General features: G+C 42.9%; 1 protein-coding gene across 4 annotated transcripts in view; it reads left to right on the top strand.

Annotated features, from left to right (window-relative positions):
* Positions 1–15900, top strand: part of LIN54 (lin-54 DREAM MuvB core complex component) — a 69256-nt gene extending 53356 nt beyond the window's left edge. For 3 of the 4 annotated variants that reach the window (XM_040966739.1, XM_040966735.1, XM_040966737.1), the window contains exons 9-13: positions 19–90; positions 1070–1172; positions 1323–1460; positions 10125–10327; positions 13620–15896. In XM_040966739.1, the coding sequence (XP_040822673.1) occupies positions 19–90; positions 1070–1172; positions 1323–1460; positions 10125–10327; positions 13620–13821 (718 nt within the window). In that variant the 3' untranslated portion in view covers positions 13822–15896. Of the gene's footprint in view, positions 1–18; positions 91–1069; positions 1173–1322; positions 1461–10124; positions 10328–13619 lie in introns of all 4 variants that reach the window. The other variant, XM_040966738.1, reaches the window with a different exon arrangement.
* The last annotated feature ends 5660 nt before the right edge of the window (positions 15901–21560 follow it).

The raw sequence follows: 21560 nt of genomic DNA, 5'->3' as shown, positions 1-21560 counted from the left end.
TTGTTCTCTCCTGCATAGCGTAATCCCATCGGAGTCTGCAAGTCGGCCCAGAAAACCCTGTAATTGTACAAAATCCCTATGCTTGAAATTGTAAGTGTTTCTGCAGCTGCTTACTCACTTGATGCAATTGGAAGTACTCTTACAAATCAGCAAGAGCTAAAATAATAATAATAATAATAATAATAAGTAAGAGCTAACTAAGGCTTCCTAACACGCGAGTTTCATAAGCTTAAGTCCTCTGAGTAAACGTCCACGTGCGTGTTGGTGCACTGAAGGCAGTGTAAAAATATCCTTTTTTTCCAGAAAACCAGCTTCCAAGGTAGAAACACAGCAGCATGAGGTAGACAGCCTTTCTGTGCTGAATAGGAAGTTGGAGTTTATTTCTGACGTTTGTATTTGGGATCCCAGCTAAGGTAATTTTGGATGTTGTTCCTCAGTTCGTGAAGTCTAGAACCAGGGAATTAGTGTAGTGCTTGCCCTGTGGGTGGCTCAGACCCAATCACAGGAACCATTGGCACTAGCTCCAGAGGTCTACACCGGCACAGAGCAGGAGCCAGGAGCTGGAGCTAATTAAGACACAGGCATCCTAACCCTGTCATAATGGCTAGCGTAAATGCCCACCCTCTGAACCATTTTGCAAGGCTTTACATAATTAATTTGTTAGCATTAAGCTCCAAGATAAAACAGTTGCTCTTCTTGGGGGGTCAGTAAGCCCTAAGTTAGCTCAGGTGAGCAGGTCCTATTAGTGTTTTTATGTTTTTCAGGATTTTGAAGTAACTTACTTAGGGAACACATACAATCACATAGCTCCTGTGTTGACATTATTATTACTTAGGCTAGGTTTCTAGGCCAAAATTCTAGTTGGTGACTTAAATTTTTAGCCTGATTGAGTATGATTGATAGTATGTATTAACTCTGTAACTATGTGAACCTGTTTATATTTGTAAATGCTTTGCCACATGCATACCATGTATATAAAATGTGTGTGCGTGTGTTTATATATATGTCTTCAGGTAATTACTACTTTTGTTTAATGAGTGTTAATCTTATACTGGTTTTTACTTTTCAGATATTGTGATTGTTTTGCAAATGGTGAATTTTGCAACAACTGCAATTGTACTAATTGTTATAACAATTTGGAACATGAAAATGAAAGGCAAAAAGCAATAAAGGTGATTATTTTTTATTTTATTTAACAGTAATCTCCAATTTCACTTTTTTTAAAGAATGGAAATTGTTTTGTAAGGAAGCATATTTATTCCCTTTGCAGTGAGATACCATCTGTGATTCAGCCTCAGTTGTGCTTTGATCTGTTTTGATAGGCATGCCTTGACAGAAATCCAGAAGCCTTCAAGCCGAAGATAGGGAAAGGAAAGGAGGGAGAGTCGGATCGACGTCATAGCAAAGGATGTAATTGCAAGCGATCAGGATGTCTTAAAAACTACTGTGAATGCTATGAGGTAGGACACCAGCTGGGGGAAATGGCCCAAGCATCTTGTGAAAATTGTTTTACATCAAAACATAGTACTACAGTTTACTTGAAAATTAGGAACTCATTCTGCTATTGCAGTTTGTACATACGCACCCTTAGCTGGGGTTCCTCGCATGAAGAAGGTCTCCTGGCCTCCCCAGCAGAGCTTTGGCTGTGTCCTTATGGCTTGGGGAGTGGGGGTCTCGTTAGCTGACTTACCAGCTTGCAGCTTCTGAGCCGTCATAGCTGGCTGGATGCAGATCAGAGCACGGGTCTCTGCCCTGTCAGGACAAACTTCAAGAGCTTGGCCTCTGTGCAGCAGTGGTGCTCAGCTGAAGGTCAGTGCTGCCTGCCCTTCTCCACGTACTTTTCAGAGGCACTTAGGTTCAGGGCAGCCTGCACTGCAGAGTGTAGGCCTGAAAGCAGGGATTCCCACTAAATGCCAAGAGAACCCTCTGCAGGAACACTGTGAAGCTAAACTGAATGATGTGCCATTTGCCTTGACAACAGAAAAAGGCAAGCAAAGAATATGGTTACGGGTGTCTGTGAGGTGATTGCATCTACTTCCCAATTTTAGTTTTCCATAGACCTAACTTTTTCATTTATAGCTCAGATGTCTTTTCTGGGAGACCTAAGCCCTGGGAGCCAGTGATGTGGTACAGTGAGTCAGCCACCACTTGTGATGCTGGCATCCTTTTTGATCATTGGTTCAAGGCCCTGCTGTTCAACTTCCAGTCCAGCTCCCTGCTATTGCAGCAGCAGCTTAAGACCCTAGAACTTGGGCCCCTGTCAGCCACAGGGAGACCGAGAAGGAGTTCCTGGTTCTTGGCTTTGCCCTTGCCCAGCCTGGTTGGGGTGGCTATTTGCAGAGTGAATCAGACGGAAAATCCCTAGTTCTCTGTCCTTTCTACTCTGTTTCTCTGCTTTTCAAAAAAGTAAATCTTAAAAAAAGAAAGAAAAACATGGGGCTGGCTGTGTGTGTAGCAAGTAAAGCTGCTTCTGACACCAGTATCCCGTATGGGTGCTGGTTCATGACTCAGCCACTCCACTTCCAGTCCAGCTCGTGGCTGATAGCCTGGGAAAAGTCGTTGGAAGATAGCCTGAGTGCTTGGCTCCTGGCTATCTATGTGGGAGACCAGAAGAAGTTCCTGGCTCCTGGCTTCGGCTTGGCCCAAACTCAGCCATTGCAGCCATTTGAGGAGTGAACCGAAAGGTGAAAGGTCACTCTTTCTCTCTCCCTCTATTGCTGTAACTCTTTGGGGGCTTTTTTGTTGTTTTCATTTTTATTTTGAAAACTTCAATGTAACAGGCTTGGAATGCCTGAGGTAAACTTCAGGTTACCATAACTGATTTCTTGGGGTTTTTTTTTAAGATTTATTTATTTATTGGAAAGTCAGACACACAGAGAGGAGGAAAGACAGACAGAAAGATCTTCCATCCGGTGATTCACTCCCCAAGTGAGCACAACGGCTGGTGCTGTGCCGATCCAGAGCCAGGATCCAGGAACTTCTTCCTGGTTTCCCACATGGGTGCAGGGTCCCAAAGCATTGGGCCGTCCTCGACTGGTTTCCCAGGCCACAAGCAGGGAGCTGGATGGGAAGTGGAGCTGCTGGGGTTAGAACCAGCTCTCATGGGATCCTGGAGCGTTCAAGGCGAGGGACTTTAGCCGGTAGGCCATGCTGCTGGGCCCTACCATAACTGATTTCTTGATATGCCTGAAACTACTGATAGTTCTTTGGGTTGAATCATTCCTACAGTTGGCTCATCTCATCTCCTTATATTTTTTTACTGTTTGAAATTTATTTCTCAGTGGGCGACTTTTTTTTTTTTTTTTTTTTTTTTTTTTTGCCAAAAAAGCCTTGCCTTTGCACTTGCTGAAGTAACTCTATTGGTAACTGCCTGCTCCCTTGGTCAGGTTGCCGTGCTGCACAAGGGTACGTGCTTCCATCCCTGTCCCCAAATAGCAGGTGACATGTGAAAGATTTTATGTACCATGATTTTTTTGTGTAATGAACTTTTGTCTGATTTACATATGTAAAAGGCCAAATACTACACTTTATGAAGTAAAATCATACAGTAGAGTAGCATGTTCTTAGCTCTGTAGTTAATACAATTTGTATAAAGTCAGGGTTATTTTGTAACATCTCTAAGGATATCTCACAAGTCTGACCTGCCAGTTTGCATCCAATGTTCGACTGTTTTGTTGCTTTCTTTTACTTGGATACCAGATAAAACATTGGCTTATGTTTATAAACCATACCATACAGAAGTTGTCATGTGAACAGTTTTTTGGGGGGTGGGGTGGGGTATAAGCTTTCAAATCCACCAAAGAGAAAAATGAAAATTGGTGAAAAGCTGGAGAAGATCAAAACTACCCCTTCATACATATATAACATCGGCCAGTCAGCTGCATGCTAGGCATGCAAAATTGAAGTAGATATGAACTGATCGTGTTATTGAGCTGGTGATCAAATTTGTGAATTGCTACAAGTAGAAAAAATAGTGTTCAAAGAGAGAAACTTACCCATAGGCATTTTAATGGGGATTGTGTTGTGACAGATGCAGTGTCCAGTAACTAATTGGTTATTCCAAAATTCATGAATCAAAAAGTGGTAAAACTTGGAAGATACGAAACTATGAATAATGAGGGTTTATTTGCTCATGAGGAATTAGCTACCATGTCTCACAGTTTGGGTTGAATTACTGTTCTTTTGACACCCGAGTCTTCAGTTAAGTTGGCTTTTTGATCCAGTTGGTTTGCAGCTGGACCCAGGTTCACATTCACATCACTTACCTTCAGGCTTGTTGACTGGGTAAGTGGCTGTCCACAGTACTTGAATGGTTGTGTCTCTCTTTGTTTTTGAACATTTATTTATTACTTACCTCAAGGCAGAATAGTTGAGAGAGAGGGAGAGAAGACAGGAGATGGAGATCGCTGCAGATGCCTGCAATAGCCTGCTCTGGGCCAGGCCTAAGTCAGGAGCCAGGAACTCCATCCTTGTATCCCACATGCATGGCACGAGAGTGAGTACTTGGTCCTTCCCAGGAGCATTTGCAAGAAGCTGCTTTGGAAGCAAAGCAAGAAGAATGTGATTGGTATGTTTCTGTCACCGTGAGAACAGGCAGTTTCTCAGCATATGATGCTTATTAAGAGCAGCTTTAAGGGCTGGCACCATGGCTCAACTGGCTAATCCCCTGCCTGCAACCCATACGGGCACCTGCCGGAGTCCAGCTGCAGCCGAGTTTGAAACTTGAGAAGGGTGCGTGGAATAAACGTAGAGAGAAAAGAAATGGACCACTACAATTTCAGGATTATAGTGGGCCACGCAAGAAAGCTGTCTCCTTTATTTATACAGAAGCAGTCACAAGCTATGGCACAGACATAGTTAAGTGGGTATTTCCAAGGATGATTCTACTCTTTGTTTCACTTTAAAGCTCTCAGTAGAAGTTCTCAATAGATGGTGCGTATCAATCAGTAACACATTTCTTACTACAGTTCTCATTCTACAACTTAATCTTGAATCAGTTAAGGGAAGAAATGCATCACAAAAAAGGGGGGAACCTAAAGATTAACGATGGTCAAATGGGGTAGCAGAGACAGAGACAACATGAGTTGTAAAAGGCCCTTTTGCCAAGACGTTAACAACATCAACTTCCAAGCTCACATTGATAGTAAAGACCAACTCAGCAGTGGCAGACAATGCCTAAATAAATTATAGAATTCTCAGCAGGGTTGTCTGGTGTCCATGCAAAGGAAGGTGGAACTGCTTTTCACGTGGTTGTAGAGACACCCACCAAGCCTTGCCATGCAGTAGGAGATTCCTTGCGGCCTTGCCTGCAATGGAACAGTTCTCTTCACACCTTTGCATCTTCCAGACCCACTACACAGACCCCAGCAGGCACCAATTCCTGTTCTAGCTGCTCTGCTTCCCATCCAGTTCCCTGTTTGGGGCCTGGGAAAGCAGCGGAGGGTGACATTACACCCACATGGGAGACCCAGCTCAGGAAGCTCCTAGCTCCTGACTCCTGACTTCAGGCTTAAAATTGACTTAGTTCCAGCCATGTGGCTGAGTGAACCAGTAAATGGAAGATATTTCTCTCTCCTCTGTTAATCTGCCTTTGAAATAAAAATAAATAAATCTCTTTTTTATTAATTAATTTATTTATTTTTGACAATCTTGACATAATTTAGGGTCATAGCTCTTGCTGGTAAGCACGTGGTCCAGGCCTGGGTATTGGGCAGGGTATCTCCATTTGTCAGCAAGTGTGTGAGTTGGTTTTGGAAGGGAGCAGACTGGACAGGGCTAAACGAACCATAGCCCACTGTCAATTGCAGAAACTAGGATGGAGTGCAGGTCATACAGGGCTAGGCTGCCACACCTACTGGTTTACATGAGCCAGGAATGGGAGCAGACTGAGCAGAGTCAGGCTGCAGCATCCCAAGGCAAAGGCCAACACAGCTGGGGGGTATACTAAGCTGGGCCATAGCAACCACTGGAACATGCAAGATCTGTGGCTGCAATCAGGCCTGGTTAGGGAACGAAGGGGACGCCCCAGCTGGGGTTTGGGTTCCACTGGTGAGCTCAGGGGATGGAATTGGGGCTACGGTCTGGTCTAGACATGGCTGCAGTGTCCTCTGGCATGAGTGTGGACTGGGTCTAGGTGTGCCAGACTAGGCTAGATTCCAACACCCACTGGTGCTCATGAGAACCAGGTTGGGTGTAGGACAGGTTGGACTAGGTCTCTGCCCCTGCCAAGCCATGTGTTAGCTGTATCTGGGTGTAGACCAGACTTGGATGGGCTGTGGCGCCCAACAATAGGAACCAGAATGGGTGAGGGCCAGTCAGGAAAGGCCATCTTTCCTGCTAGGACAGGAGGTTGACGAAGAAGGGCTGGCCCATGGACTCACCAGTGTGTGCGATCTGGCATTGGGAGAGATTCTGATGGAGGAGGAGGAGCTTGGGGAACTCCTCTGTTGGGACACAGTCCGTGCAGGTGAGTGCAAGAACCAAAAAAGGGAGCAACCCAGACCTGACCAGGGAATGGTACCCACAGGCTTACCTTTGGTTTAGGTCTTGCACAAGCCAGGCTAGGCCAGTTCATATCACCCACTGGTAAATCTGTGAACAACAATGGTGTGTGGGTCAGGCCACAATACCAGCCAGTTCACATTCATGCCAGGACTGGGTGCTGGCCAGACTGGCTAGGTTGTAGTCCCCACCAACATGAGCTGGAACTGGAGGCGGGCCATCCCAGACCAGGCTACAGCACCCACTGGCAAATGCTGAGGTGAGGTGGGCCATGACAGACTGGGCTGCCGCACCCAACCAGCACATGTGAGACCTAGAGGAGAGTGGGCTAATCTGGTAGAGAGTTACGGGGCTTCTTTGCTGGAACACTATTCCCACTGGCGAGTATGAGAGCTGGGACTCGAGGCAGACCAGGTTGAGCAGGGCTACAGCACCTGTTGGCCTTCATGTAAGCTGGATCCAGGGAAAGTCAGGCTGTATGGACTGTACCTACTGGTTCATGCATAAGTCAGAGTAAGTGTGGGTTGACTGGGCTTTGCCACAGCATCAGCCAGCACGTGGTAGTTCGTGGGCCAAACTTTCAAGCTAACCTACAGAACCACCTGGAGAGTGCAAGATCCAGGATTGGGAGTGAACCCATGAGGGAAATAGTGGGCACCTCTCTCATGGGCTGCAACTCTTACTGGTGAGCATGGAAACCAGGATGAGGGGCAGGCATGGCTGGTCAGAGAGAAGCACCCACCAGTATGTGTGTGGACTGGTTGCATTCAACTAGGCTTCAATGCCCATTGACATGTATGAGAGCGGAATGAGATGAGGGAGAGACTAGACCAGTCTGCTGTCTTGCTGGCAAGTGCAGAAAATAGGGCAGGGGGCAGGCCTGGTAGGGGTTATTCTGGGTCGTGTCAACTATAGCTCCCGCTGGTTTGAATGAGGGCCAAGTGTGCTGGGCCAGGATTTGGCTGGACTGCAATACCCATTAGTTTGTGTAGAAGACAGGGCTGGAAGCAAAACTGACCTAGCAATTGCAACTACCAGTTGTATGTAGGCTGATTTGGGAGACCAACTGTGACCAGACCCTGTATTGGCATGCACACATAAGAATTAGGTCTGGGATCACTTCAGACAAAGTTTCTTTGGGGATCCCCCCAACTGAACTGGCAGACTCAGAACTCCAACCATGGAGAGAATTGCAGGTTCCATGGTTTGACCATAGAGTTCATGTATCAGAGCTAGGCCTCATCAGTGGCTTAGAGCAGTGGACAGCATATCCAAATGCACTTGGAGGATATGGCAGTACATTGGAGCCTGCAGAGGACACCTGGTACCATGACAGAGGACAGAGGACAGAGCAAATTGATGAACTACCCCAATCAAGAGTTGGCAGTGAATACCTGGGCAAATGGAGACTAAGGTGAACTGTGTCAGCCAGTGGATTCTGAAGAGATCTCAACGTGATTGGAGTGACAAGATCGACAGCAATCCAGAACTGTTGAACTATCAAAACCACTTGAGCAGGACACTCACAGGATGTCCCACATCAGGGACCGTGGGATGGGTGAGAGGCTGGATGTGCTTCTCCCCTTCTGTCTCACCTCCCTCGTATACAATAAGGACAAAAAGAATGTGAAAACAATGTTCTCACCCACTTTGCTTCATCCCTTGACTCATCACACCCTAATAAAATATGTAAAAATTATCAAAAATAGGGCCCAGCGGCGTGGCCTAGCAGCTAAAGTCCTCGCCTTGAATGCACCAGGATCCCATATGAGTTCCGGTTCTAATCCTGGCAGCTCCACTTCCCATCCAGCTCCCTGCTTGTGGCCTGGGAAACCAGTCGGGGATGGCCCAAAGCCTTGGGACCCTGCACCCGTGTGGGATACCAGGAAGAAATTCCTGGATCCTGGCTTTGGATTGGTATAGCATCAGCCGTTGCAGCTCACTTGGGGAGTGAATCATCGGATGGAAGATCTTCTCTGTCTCTCCTCCTCTCTGTATATCTGACTTTCCAATAAATAAATAAAATTTTTAAAAAATTATCAAAAATAAAATTTTTTTAAAAAGGAGTAGATATATTTGTTCATACTGTAGTCCATCTTTTGCCAGACGCTATAGAGAGAAAGGATAGTTATTTTGTTTGTTAAAATTGACCAGAATTCACTGAAGGTATAGCTGGCAAGAGATACTCAAATTCAGTACGAGTCAGGGAAAGGTAGACTAACCTAACTCGAAAATATTAAGAACTAATGCGTCCATTTGGGAGGGGGTGTGGGAGAAGCTTCCTTCTGTACATTGCTAATGAGAAGTAAGGTGTTACAGCCTCCTGGAAAAGTAACTTAGCCACATTTTTAAAATTCAAAACACATATAACCTAGGAAAAATAAACCTAATAGTAGAAATCTTGCCTGGTGAAATAAAAGCATAAATCGTTTAGTACATCCTTGATGGTACCTGTTTCAAAAACCTGGGAACAACCACCTGTTGATCAAGCTGTCAGTACCCATTAGATGTGGCACATCATATCAGCCCTTCAAAGGAATTGAGACTGTGACAGGTGATTGGAGGCAAACAGTCCTTCGAGTTGAACTGTAAGAAAAACAAGATTTAAAAAAGAAGAAGGGGCCCAGCGGTGTGGCCTAGCAGCTAAAGTCCTCGCCTTGAACGCCCCGGGATCCCATATGGGCACCGGTTCTAATCCCAGCAGCTCCACTTCCCATCCAGCTCTCTGCTTGTGGCCTGGGAAAGCAGTCGAGGATGGCCCAAAGCTTTGGGACCCTGCACCCACGTGGGAGACCTGGAAGAAGTTCCTGGATCCTGGCTTCAGATCGGCATAGTATCAGCCGTTGTGGTTCACTTGGGGAGTGAATCATCAGATGGAAGATCTTCCTCTCTGTCTCTCTTCCTCTCTGTATATCTCATTTTGTAATAAAAATAAATAAATCTTTAAAAAAAAAACAAAAGAAGAAAAGCAAGGTGTAGAATAATTGGCATATGATTATGTGAACTTAAAGCAACGAAAAAGTTATCTACATATAAGCTCTGTTTTTTTTCACATAAATACTTACATTTATGGATTTTTACATTAAAGAAATAGTGTTATTTTTGGTGAGTTTTGTTAATCTGTGGACCAAATTCAGCAAGGGAAAGCAGCTATAATAAAAATAGCAACTGGGAGGTACCTCTAATGTAAATTGCGTAATTGGAAGAGGGGTCACCAGTATGTTAATGGTGATTTGCCTGAGATGATTGAATAGCCTTATTTTTAGTATTGCAATGTGCCATTCATATTTGTTACGATATGTACATGTTATCAGGAAGGAAATATTTATGTTCTTGGTGAGGTAAGTTCACATGGAAGACCTTAAGCACAAGCATTGTGCAGCCACTGTCCAACTGCTGTCTGTGCATAGTTAACCCATTGAGTGTGTCAGTAAGAGAGGCTTCCAGCGCATCCTAACGCTGGTGGACCAGGTGATGCTATTTTTGAGGGTACTTCAAAAAGAAATACCTAAATCAACTTACCTTCTGATTCCAGTAAACTTTTGTAGTAGTCTTAACATCTGTTCATTTAGTTGTGAAACCTACTTACAGTAATTCTTTGTTTATGTTTGTAAATCTTTTAGGCTAAAATAATGTGTTCCTCAATATGCAAATGTATTGGCTGTAAGAATTTTGAAGAAAGCCCTGAGAGAAAGACGTTGATGCACTTGGCAGATGCGGCTGAGGTCCGGGTGCAGCAGCAAACTGCAGCCAAGACCAAGTTATCCTCCCAAATTTCGGACTTGCTCACCAGGCCAGCACCAACTTTGAATAGTGGAGGAGGAAAGTAAGTGTCAAGTCAATATTTTTATAGTATTTATAGTATTTTTATAGCATTTCTCAAATATTTAATTTTGATAGGTCCTTTTTTTGGAGCAAAGTTGAATTTCTTTTTAGTTGCTGCAGACATGATTTTTGCATTTTTTCCCCTCACTGTTACTTACCATAAAGAGATTTTAAAGTCAGCAGAAAAACTACTGTTGGATCGTGTGATTCTGCAATGTATGGTAATGTCTTAGCTTGCTATGCTTGTTTTAATTGGGTTTCTGCCTACTAAGATGAGATGTGTTATAGCACAGAATGCTGAGCCACTGGCTGTGATGTTGGCATCCCATGTGGGAGTACTGGTTTCAGTCCCATCTGCTCTGTTTCCCATCCAGCTTCCTGCTAGTGTGCTTGGGAAGGCTGCTGAGGATGACCTAAGTAACTGGGCCCCTGGTGGAGTTTTTTTGTCTTCTGGCTTTGGTCATCCCAGCCTAAGCTGTTACCTAGCTGTCGCAGCTATTTGGGGAGTGAAACAGCCTATGGAAGAGTCTCACTCTCCCTTTTTGTTTTTCTCTGTTGCTTTGCATTTCAAATAAATAAGTAAATCTTGACATTAAGAAAAATCCATAAGAATATCAGGTTCTAAATACATGATAGCATGTTTCACATTTTTGCATTTGCTTACCTTTTGTTTGTTTGTTTGTTTGTTTGTTTTATGTCCTTGGAACACCTTCTTCATCAAGTGAACCACCCATCACTGTTTATTACTAGAATCTTTATTATTTTCTTTTTTGTTAGGCTCCTGAACTCTAAGATAGAAAAGGTTGACCTTGAAATTTACTTCTTTTTATTTTATTTAAAGGGCAGAAACAGAGAAATCAAGTGTGTTCTTCCATCCACTGATTCATTTTCTAAGTGTCCACAATGCCTGTGGCTAGGTCAGTCTGAAGTCAGCAGCTGGAAACTTATTCCAGCTCTGTCTGTGATTGGTAGAGGTCCACATACTTAGGCTGTCACTCGCTGTGTCCCATGGTGTACTTTAACAGGAAGCTGGGTCAAAAGTAGAACCAGAGACTGGTGCCATGTCATGGGAGCTAAGCCACTCTCTGTGTGCTGACATTCCATGTGAATATTGGTTTGATTCTTTGCTGCTTCAGTTTTGATCCAGCTGCCTGCTGATGACCTGGGGAGGTAGTGGAGAAGTTGTTAGGCCCCTGCAGCAACATGGGAGACCTGGAGAATGCTCCTGGCTTCAGATCAGCTCAGCTCCGGCTGTTTTGGCCATTTTGGGGGTTGGGGCAGTGGGTAGAAGATCGCTCTGCTTCCCTTTTTCTAACTCTGCCTTTTAAACGAAAATAGATAAAAACCTTTAAAAAATTAATGAAAGAAAAGTGGATGCAAGTAGCACAAATGGCATCCTAACCATCACAGTACGTGCCCCCCAGCCAGAAAAGAGTGACCCTTGATGTCAGGTAGCCCTGAGTTTAGATACTTTAGTCTTTGCTGTTAGTAGTTTGCAAATTAAACACTTCACCTTTCTAGGCCTCTGTTTTCTTCTCCTTAAAATAACCATTTCAGGTGACCACGAGGAGTCCCCATCACTTGTTAGCCTGATGCATTGTGGCTTGCAGTTTGAACTTGGATCTGTTTTACAAAGTTCTTCGGTACTTAATTAAGGCTTTTGTTTTTTGTTTGTTTTGTTTTTTTAGTAGAAAAAATGTTGCATACATAATTTTTTTCTTTCTTTTTTAAAGACCTATTCATCAGAAAGGCAATGTTAGAGAGAGCAAGAGAGAGTAAACCATCCACTGGTTCACTCCTCAAATGATTGTAACAGTAGGAGCTGAGCCAGTCACAGTGCAGGATCCAGGAGCCTCTTCTGGTTCTCTTATATAGATGCAGGGGCCCAAGCCCTTGGGCCATCTTCCATTGCTTTCCCAGAAGTATCAGCAGGGAGCTAGACCAGAATTGATGCCTTCGGGAGTCTAGCCAGCACCTGAGGCACAGCTTTACTTGCTGTGCCACAGCACCACCCCTCAGTATTTCTAAAGAGCTCTTGACAACTTAATGGCAGCAAGTAGTTCTCTAATGATAAAAAGTGGAAAAGCTTGGACACCTTAATTAGAATCATTTCTAAGTTTTTAAATAATTCTTTAGGTTATTAAATCTCACCTCCATGTGAACATTATAGATAATGCAGCAGTAAAATATGTGCAGTCAATTTCTCAACCGAGAGATAATGTTTATGCTATGTAGCAAAACCAAAATTATATGGCATAATCAGAAATATACAAACAACTGTATAATTTAGTAGGGTAAGCCTTTGTTTTGAGTAACAGACCCCTGAATTATTTTTTCTCTACTTTTCTGTAGTTTCCAAATATTTCATTATAAAATTTTTATTATGTGGCAAGACCAATTATGGAGTGGTATTATACCAACATTATTGTCATGTGAATTATAATCTGCATGTTACAGTATTTCTAATTTAAAGTGCCTCTTTGCATTCTGAAGGTTTCCATTCAGGTACCTCAGTTACTTTTTCGGCTCCCTTCTCTTGGGATAATAGGCCTGATTTCAGATTGCCATGTTCAGTTGCCATTGCAGCCTGCTTCTGTTAGTGACTGCTTCCTGAAGTTGTTGAGGTGGTGGTTAGGTGAGGTTTCCTGGTTGAATCTGTCAGGCTGTGAGGGTTGGTGTGGCTGCAGTACAGCAAGCCCTCGGGAAGGATTGTTCCGATGTAACACTCAGTAGTCTAGATCCTTATGAATCAAACTCTGTGCACACTGGTGATCGCTTTCCCATTGCTTGCTTTTGCGTGTCGTGATGGGACATTGAAGAATTGTGGCATGCTTCATCTGCTGTTTGTTTTAAACAACATGAGAGGCTTTGTTTTTACTGTTACATCAGATAGGGCCTCCAGGATCCAATAATATGTATTGATTCAGCAACTATTCATGGAATGTCTCTGCATCAAGCACTGTTCTAGCTACAGGGGAAACAGTGAGTAAAACTTTAGTCAAACACTGCACGCACGCAGTTTGCATTCATGGAAGGACTTGAGTCACAGAAATTTTAGTCTGTACAATTACATATTTTAGTTATAAGTAACTTTGTCTATGGAGTGAATCATAAATGTTGTATATTCTGTACCGTATTTTTAAACTATGCCTAGTGACAAAGCAGATCTGCCTTTTGGAAACCCTTTATGGTATGCTGGTGCTCGCTGTGCAAACAAGATGGGAGACTTTAGCCACTTCTGTTCTCGCTCAGTAGCATCATTGGCTTTTTCTTTCTCTCAAAACTCATTCCAGGTTGCCCTTCACGTTTGTAACCAAGGAGGTTGCAGAAGCCACGTGTAACTGCCTCCTTGCCCAGGCGGAACAGGCCGACAAGAAGGGATCGTCCAAGGCAGCCGCAGAGCGCATGATCCTGGAGGAGTTTGGCCGTTGCTTGATGAGCGTCATCAGCTCTGCGGGGAAAGCCAAGAGTGATCCTTGTGCCATGCACTGCTAACCCCGCCCAAGGACTCGTCAGTGCCACTGTGCAGGACGTATAAGGTGCAGGGACACTTGGTTTTCTGGCACATAGTTCAGCAATTACTGTATTTTAATTTGGTCCTTATTTTTAAGAGATCTGAAATTATAACATTGAAAGCAAAGATTTTAAATGAAGAAATTAGTGCATTTTAAATCTTGGTTAAATCTGCTTATGCCCCTTCTAAATTGAATTTTTCTTTGTTGTATGATAGATTTTTAACTTGCTTGGGTTTCCTGAGATTTAGATGTTCTCTCCTTCTGATTCTATTGACAAAGAGCATTTATAAATTACTACACTATAATTTATACTGTATGGCGTCGTATCACTTTGTTCAGTAGGAAAAGCCAACGCAGCCTGAGCCTTACCCCGTCATTCTTTGGTACTAGATGTAGACCACATACAGATGGACTATCTATATCAACAACATTACAGGAAATGTATGCTAATCATAGGCTGTGTTGACAAAAGTACTGTTATTTTTAAGAATTAGCTTTTTAGGGCAGATTCTAAAATAATCTGTTGTCATTTTGGGATTCTCAGAAGGGAAGCAGTTCCTAGGCACACTTTTAAAATAAGTTAAAAAAAAAACTATAAAACCTTAAGGAACAGTAAATCTCAATTCTGGCATTGTGTTTCTAGATAAATATTACAGAGCGTCTTCATTTTCTTTCCATGAGGTGGTATGTTTTTGAGATGCTAAGAAATTGTCAGAGTGATTACTGGGTTCCATGAAAATGAAAGGTGCTTGTGAATAAAAGTAGGGATATTTTTATTATATAATGACATAAAACCTCACATGAAGTATATAACTTGGCTTAGATGGATAAATAAGGAATATTGACATTGAGAGAGATGAATTTAGGGGAGGAATTTTCCATCTCTACAAACTTACTTGTAGGCTTCTGAGTTCCAGCGGTTTCAAACCACTTCCTGGATTTGCTGAACCAGCCTCCTAACAAAGCGTTCGCCATTACAGTGGCATTTCTTCCGTAAGGAAATTTTTAATTGTGGCATCATTTTCTAGTTAGTGATTTGTAAAGTTGAGGGTGATGAGGGAAGGAATTATTTAAATCATTTTTAGAAATTCAGATTTCAAAAGCCATGAATTTAGGAGGCTATTATAGTAGGCCTCTTGATTTTGTGACAAGAAAAAAATCATGTTGTAATTGAGGGATATTTTTTTTTTCTGTTACCTTAATTCTCAGTGATGATCGGTGTGTGATTATACCGCTTCCTGCAAGGACTCTGTAGGTGTATGTATTCTGTATATATGTTCATATGGACATTCAAGATATAGGAAATAGCTTAAGTAATCTGAAAAAGGACTCCGTTATTCATTAAAATATCTTCCTTTTGAAGTCAGGATTTATAAAATTATAGTGCAGTAACTCTAAATGTAGATAGTGCAAATATTGTTAGCACCTCGATCATAGTCTGTTTAATTAAAATTTGTATAAATGTAAATTAGTGTAAGAGGATAAAATATCTAATCAAGTTATTTTTCAAAAGATTGCAATAAGTTTTTGGTCTAAACCTAAACTTTGTTCATTTTGTACATACTCTGTGTTAATTCTAATTGTCCTGTTGTGATGTGTATTTATATACAGTGTGCAGAAAGTGTTTGTGAAATTTCAACTGCAGTTGTAGATTATGTATGATGGCATTGCTTGAGAATGTTTTGCTTGTAAAAATTTGAAGGTGCAATCAAATGCTATTAGTTTTTCTGATTTTTCAAGAAGCTATCTAAGTATTAAGCCTTTTCCTTCCTGGGTAGTTCCTACTAAATGACTTTTTGTATTTAGGCATTTGCATCAAATTGCTGAACAAGATTATAAACCACATTAACTCAACAATTTTAAAAGACTTTTTGGGGAGGGTTGGGTATATAATTTTTTAGCTCTATTTACACCCCAAAGTAGAAAAATTAAATTTATATTTACTAGAGCTATTCAAAGAATACACTTTTCTATATTGTAAAAACAGGACAGTGAAAAAAATCATACAGAAAAAATAAACATTTATACTATTCTGTAAAAAAAAAGGTTTTGCATTTTTTCTTCAGTTTATTTACACATTTATTTAACCAGTTCACATGCAAAAATACTTTCATATTATCTAATTCTCAAGGAGATTTGACATTACTTTTGAAAACGCAATTAACAAATTGTTTTGAAATGAGAGTATTTTCTATCCCTCACTTTAAGTGGAAAAACTCAATCCACTTTTTTTTATTATGTAATTGAAAAAGAATACTGATTTGTTTATTTTAAAGTACAGAAAGAGAAAGAAAGGCAGAGAGCTACTCCACATGGCTGGGTCAGGTCGAAGCCAGGATTTTCAGCCAGATCTCCTACATGGATGCAGAGAACCAAGCAATGGGGCCACTGCCCTGCAGCTTTCCTCCACACCTTAGCCAGGAGCTGGACTGGAAGTGGAAAAGCTGGGAAATTGAACCAGTGCCCATATGGGGTGCTGAAATCACATGTGGCTTTTCCCACTACACTGCAGTGTTTGCCCATAATCTGGGATATCCTCTCAATGAAGAATTAGCTCTCCCAATTCTGGGTATTGAACAACTGATACTTTCTCAATCCTACGTAAAATGTGAATAAAAATCATCTTTAGAAAAGTTTTGGAGGCTCACATCCCATATGGGTGTCATAAATATCCCAGCTACTCCATTTCACATCCAATTCCCTGCTTGTGGCCTGGGAAAGCAGTAGAGGACGACCCAAAGCCTTGAGACCCTGTGCCCATGTGGGAGACCTGGAAGAAGCTCCTGGCTCCTGACTTCAGATTGGTTCAGCTCTGGCTGTTGCAGTCACTTGGGTAGTGAGCCAGTGAGTGGAAGATTTCTCTGTCTGTTTCTCTGTGTAAATCTGCCTTTCCAATAAAACTAAATATATTTTTAAAAGTTTTCCGTTTTTGTTGCTATGCAACACAAATAGTTAAGAAAATGAATACTTATTACATAACTAAAGCTTCAAATCAGATCCTGCAGCCCTACAGCAACGATTCTGCAGGGAACCCAGTTAGTTAACTTCTTTACTTATTGGAGTCGTTTTCTGTTAAGCAGATCACTTAAGGCTTGTGTGAGAGAATGTATGTGTTAGATCTCCATACACATTTTATCACTTTTAGAACAAATGTGAGCCTTCTTTGATCCAATTGATTTTATGAGGAAAACTATAGATTTTTTGGTGAAAAGTTTCCTAAATGGTAAATTGTGTGGGAGCATTTAAACCTTCTTAAATTGTGTTCAAAAGCAGTAACTATATTCAGAGGAACATTTATTGTAAAATCACAAGAACTCTAATGTAACTAATGTATTATATTACCAAATGAAATTTGGCAATATATAAATAAATCGGGCCCAGCGCAGATGGCTCCATGGCTAAATCCTAGCCTTTCACGTGTCCAGATTCCCATAGAAGCACCACTTTGTGTCCCAGCTGCTCCACTTCCCTTCCAGCTCCCTGTTTGTGGCATGAGAAAGTACGAGAGGAAGACCCAAAGCCTTGGGATTCTGTACCCACGTGGGAGACCCAGAAGAAGCTTCTTGCTGCTGGCTTTGGATCAGCTGAGCTCCAGCTGTTGCAGCCATTTAGAGAGTGAACCAGCGAGTGGAAGATGTTTCTGTGTCTCTCCTCTCTGTAAATTGGCCTTTGCAATAAAAATAAACCTTTTTTTAAAAACATAGTTGCAGCAAATTACTTTGCAGATATGTGAAAAACAGTTCAATCTTATGCTTTAAGAGCTAATATGAATTACAAGTCAAAAATTGTCCTGCAAAAGACACAGGGAAGGGTCTGGCAAAGTAGCCTAGTGGCTAAAGTCCTCGCCTTGCACACACCAAGATCCCTTATGGGCACTGATTCGTGCCCTGGCAGCCCCACTTCCCATCCAGCTCCCTGCTTGTGGCTTGGGAAAGCAGTCAAGGACGGCCCAAAGCCTTGGAACCCTGCACCTGCATGAGAGACCAGGAAGAAGCTCCTGGCTCCTGCCTTCAGATTGACGCAGCTCCGGCCTTTGCGGTCATTCAGGGAATGACTCACTGGACGAAAGATCTTCCTCTCTCCTCTCTGTATGTCTGACTTTCCAATAAAAATAAAATAAATATTTATGGGCCTGGTGCAGTGGCCTAGCCACTGAAGTCCTCACCTTGAACATGACAAAATCCCATGTGGGCGCCTGTTCTAATCCCAGCAGCTCCATTTCCCTTCCAGCTCCTTGCTTGTGGCCTGGGAAAGCAGTTGAGGATGGCCCAAAGCGTTGGGACCCTGCACCTGCATGGGAGACCTGGAGAAAGTTCCTGGCTCCTGCCTTCAGATTGGCTCAGCACTGGCCATTGTGTCACTTGGGGAGTGAATCATCAGCTGGAAGATCTTCCTCTCTGTCTCTCCTCCTCTGTATATCTGACTTTGCAATAAAAATAAATAAGTCTTTGAAATAAAATAAATCTTTAAAAGACAAAAAGGGCAGAGAAAAATTCAGCACTCGTTTATGCTTAAAAAGAAATTTAATAAACTTTATAAAGGACACCCAAACAAATGGTGAAAATGCAGTCTCCTTCCAAGACCGGGAATACCATATTTCATTCAGCAGTATCTGAGGTTATTGTATTGTTTATACAATAAGATGATTTTAAGAGAAAGCCAATAAAATTGATACATATGTTTGTTAAAGTCACTATGCAAGAGAGTTACATCTCTACATAATAACAATGAGCATTTAGAAGTCGAAGTTTTTAATGATTTATACAGTAAAATAAAAATAGATCTATGCTTAAAAGCAGAAAGTATTTATGAAAATTAATCCAGAAACACTGGAGAGAGCTACCATGTTCATAGATTGCAAGAAGTTAGTCTCCTCCAGTTGAGCTTGACATAACTTCAGTCAATATTCCAGCAGGAGTTTTGATAGAAACTGACAAGTTGATTATAAAGTCTGTGTGGAAAAAGATAATCATAATAGCAAAGACTTTTTTTGTAATGTGAAGTTTTATTTACTTGCAAAGCAGATTGACAGAGCTGTATGTTCCATACACTGGTTCTCTCCCCAGAAAGTCCACAACAGCAGGGGCTGGGCCAGGCTGTTGTCGGAGTAAGGCACTCAGTCTGGGTCTCACATGTGGGAAGCAGAAATGCCTATATCTGGGTTACCATTTGCTGCCTCCCAGAAGGCATAGCAGGAAGCTGGATCTGAACAGGAGCTGGGATTCCAGACACTCCAACGTGGGATGTGGTCATCAAAAACAGCAACTCAACCTGTTGTGCAATATACTCACCCCAAACAAACTTTTCGAAAAAAAGAACTAAGTTGGAGAGTACTCACTTGATGTCAGACACATAAAGCTAAGTTGGTCAAGATCGTATCGGTGGGCCAGGCACGATGGCCTAGCCACTAAAGTCCTCGCCTTGAAAGTACCAGGATCCCATATGGGCACTGGCTCTAATCCCAGCGGTCCCACATCCCATCCAGCTCCCTGCTTGTGGCCTGGGAAAGCAGTCGAGGATGGCCCAAAGCCTTGGGACCCTGCACCTGCGTGGGAGACCTGGAGGAAGTTCCTGGCTCCTGGCTTCGGATCGGTGCAGCACCAGCCATTGCGTCACTTAGGGAGTGAATCATTGGATGGAAGATCTTCCTCTCTCTCCAACTTTGAAATAAAATAAATAAATAAATAAATCTTTTTAAAACAAAGAAGACTTGAAGTTTGTATTAGACCCACAGAGTCGTGGAACACAGCCTACAGAAACAGATACATGTACATGTGATTCCTTTTTGGACAAGGGCACAAAAGGCAGTTGAGGGGGAAAAGTCTTCAGTGGGATTTGGATATCTGTAAGTAATGGAACCTCAGTTCATACTATCCCGCAAAGGAGAATGCAAAGGGAGGGCCTGGCAGTGTGGTCTAAAGGCGAGCTATAGTCCTCGCCTTGAACGCACCGGGATCCCATATGGGCGCCTGTTCTAATCCTGGAGGCCCTGCTTCCCATCCAGCTCCCTGCTTGTGGCCTGGGAAAGCAGTCGAGGACGGCCCAAAGCTTTGGGACCTTGAACCTGAGACCCGGAAGAGGTTCCTGGCTCCTGGCCTTCAGATTGGCACAGCACCGGCCATTACGGTCACTTGGGAAGTGAATCATCGGATGGAAGATCTTCTGTCTATGCTCCTCTCTGTATATCTTTGTAATAAAATAAATAAATCTCTTTTTTTTAAAAAAGGAAAAGCACTTTTAAAAAAAATGCAAAGGGAGCATTTGTAACTTCCATGGAGCACTTAAAGCTACCAGATAGAAGAAAAATCTGAGACCTTGAGCTAGCAAAGATTTCTCAGACAAGAAACTACAAAGTGTGGTCATTAAATGAAAAAAAAAACTGGATGTAACAAAACTTAATTATTATATGCTCTGTAAAAGATACAGAGGGGAAACATTTGCAGAGTATCATAATACACTTATATATCCAGAATGTGAGAGGTTAAATAAAATTTGTTCCACCCTCTGGTTCACTTCCCAAGTGATGACAATGGCTAGAGCTGAGCCAATCCGAAGCAGGAGCCAGGAGCTTCCTCCAAGTCTCCCACATGGGTGCAGGGTCCCAACGCTTTTGGCCATTCTCCACTGCTTTCCCAAGCCATAAGCAGGGAGCTGGATGGGAAGTAGAGCAGCCAAGACTCGATCCGGCACCCATAGGGATGTTAGCTCTTGCAAGGTGAGGATTAACAAATTGAGCCATTGCACAGGGCCCAAATAAATATAATCTTTAAAACAATGACTTAAAAAGCAGTTGGCAGAGCAGTTGGATGAGCAGTTGGCAGAGCAGTTAAGTATGCCTGTATCCCATACTGAAATGTCCTAGTGTGCTCCTCTCTGGAGTCTACTTTAGGAATGCATCCCAGGGAATGCAGTATGGATTACATACATCTGTGTGTTCTTTAAAAGATTTTTCTTTGGGCCCGGTGCGGTGGCGCAGTGGTTAAGGTCCTCGCCTTGCACGCCTGGGATCCCATATGGGTGCCGGTTCTAATCCGGCAGCCCCGCTTCCCTTCCGGCTCCCTGCCTTTGGCCCGGGAAAGCAGTCGAGGACGGCCCAAGGCTTTGTGACCCTGCACCTGTGTGGGATACCCAGAAGAAGTTCCTGGATCCTGGCTTCGGATCGGCATAGCGTCGGCTGTTGTGCTCACTTGGGGAGTGAATCATCGGATGGAAGATCTTCCTCTCTGTCTCTCCTCTCTGTATATCCACCTTTCAATAAAAATAAATCTTAAAAAAAATTTTTTTTTCTTCAAAAGGCAGATTTTAAAGTGAGAGAGGTCTTCCATCCACTGGTTCACCCCCCAGATGGCCACAAGAACTGAAGCTGAGCTAATCCAAAGCTTGGGGGCAAAGGCTTTGGATCACTCTCCTGTGTGAGTACAGGAGTCCAAGGACCCGAGCCGTCCTCTGCTGCTCCCACAGGCCTTTAAGCAGAGAGCTGGGTCAGGAGTAGCCAGGACATAAACTGTTGCCCATATGGAATGCAGATGTTAACAGGTGGAAGGTTCATTAGCTTTCTACAACACCATGTCTCCCCCACCCCTGTTGTTTTTTGTAAATGACACTTATTTTTATTGGAAAGGCTGAGTTAAGAGAGAGATCATCCGTCCTCTGGTTCATTCCCCGAGGTGCTGCAACGGCTGAAGCTGAGCCCGTCCAAAGCCAGGAGCCAGGAGCTGC

The sequence above is a fragment of the Ochotona curzoniae genome, unplaced genomic scaffold (assembly GCF_017591425.1).
Source record: "Ochotona curzoniae isolate NIBS_2020 unplaced genomic scaffold, NIBS_Ocur_1.0 scaffold_4506, whole genome shotgun sequence".
NCBI classification, from domain to species: Eukaryota; Metazoa; Chordata; class Mammalia; order Lagomorpha; family Ochotonidae; genus Ochotona; species Ochotona curzoniae.
This window is presented reverse-complemented; position numbering and strand designations above follow the sequence as displayed.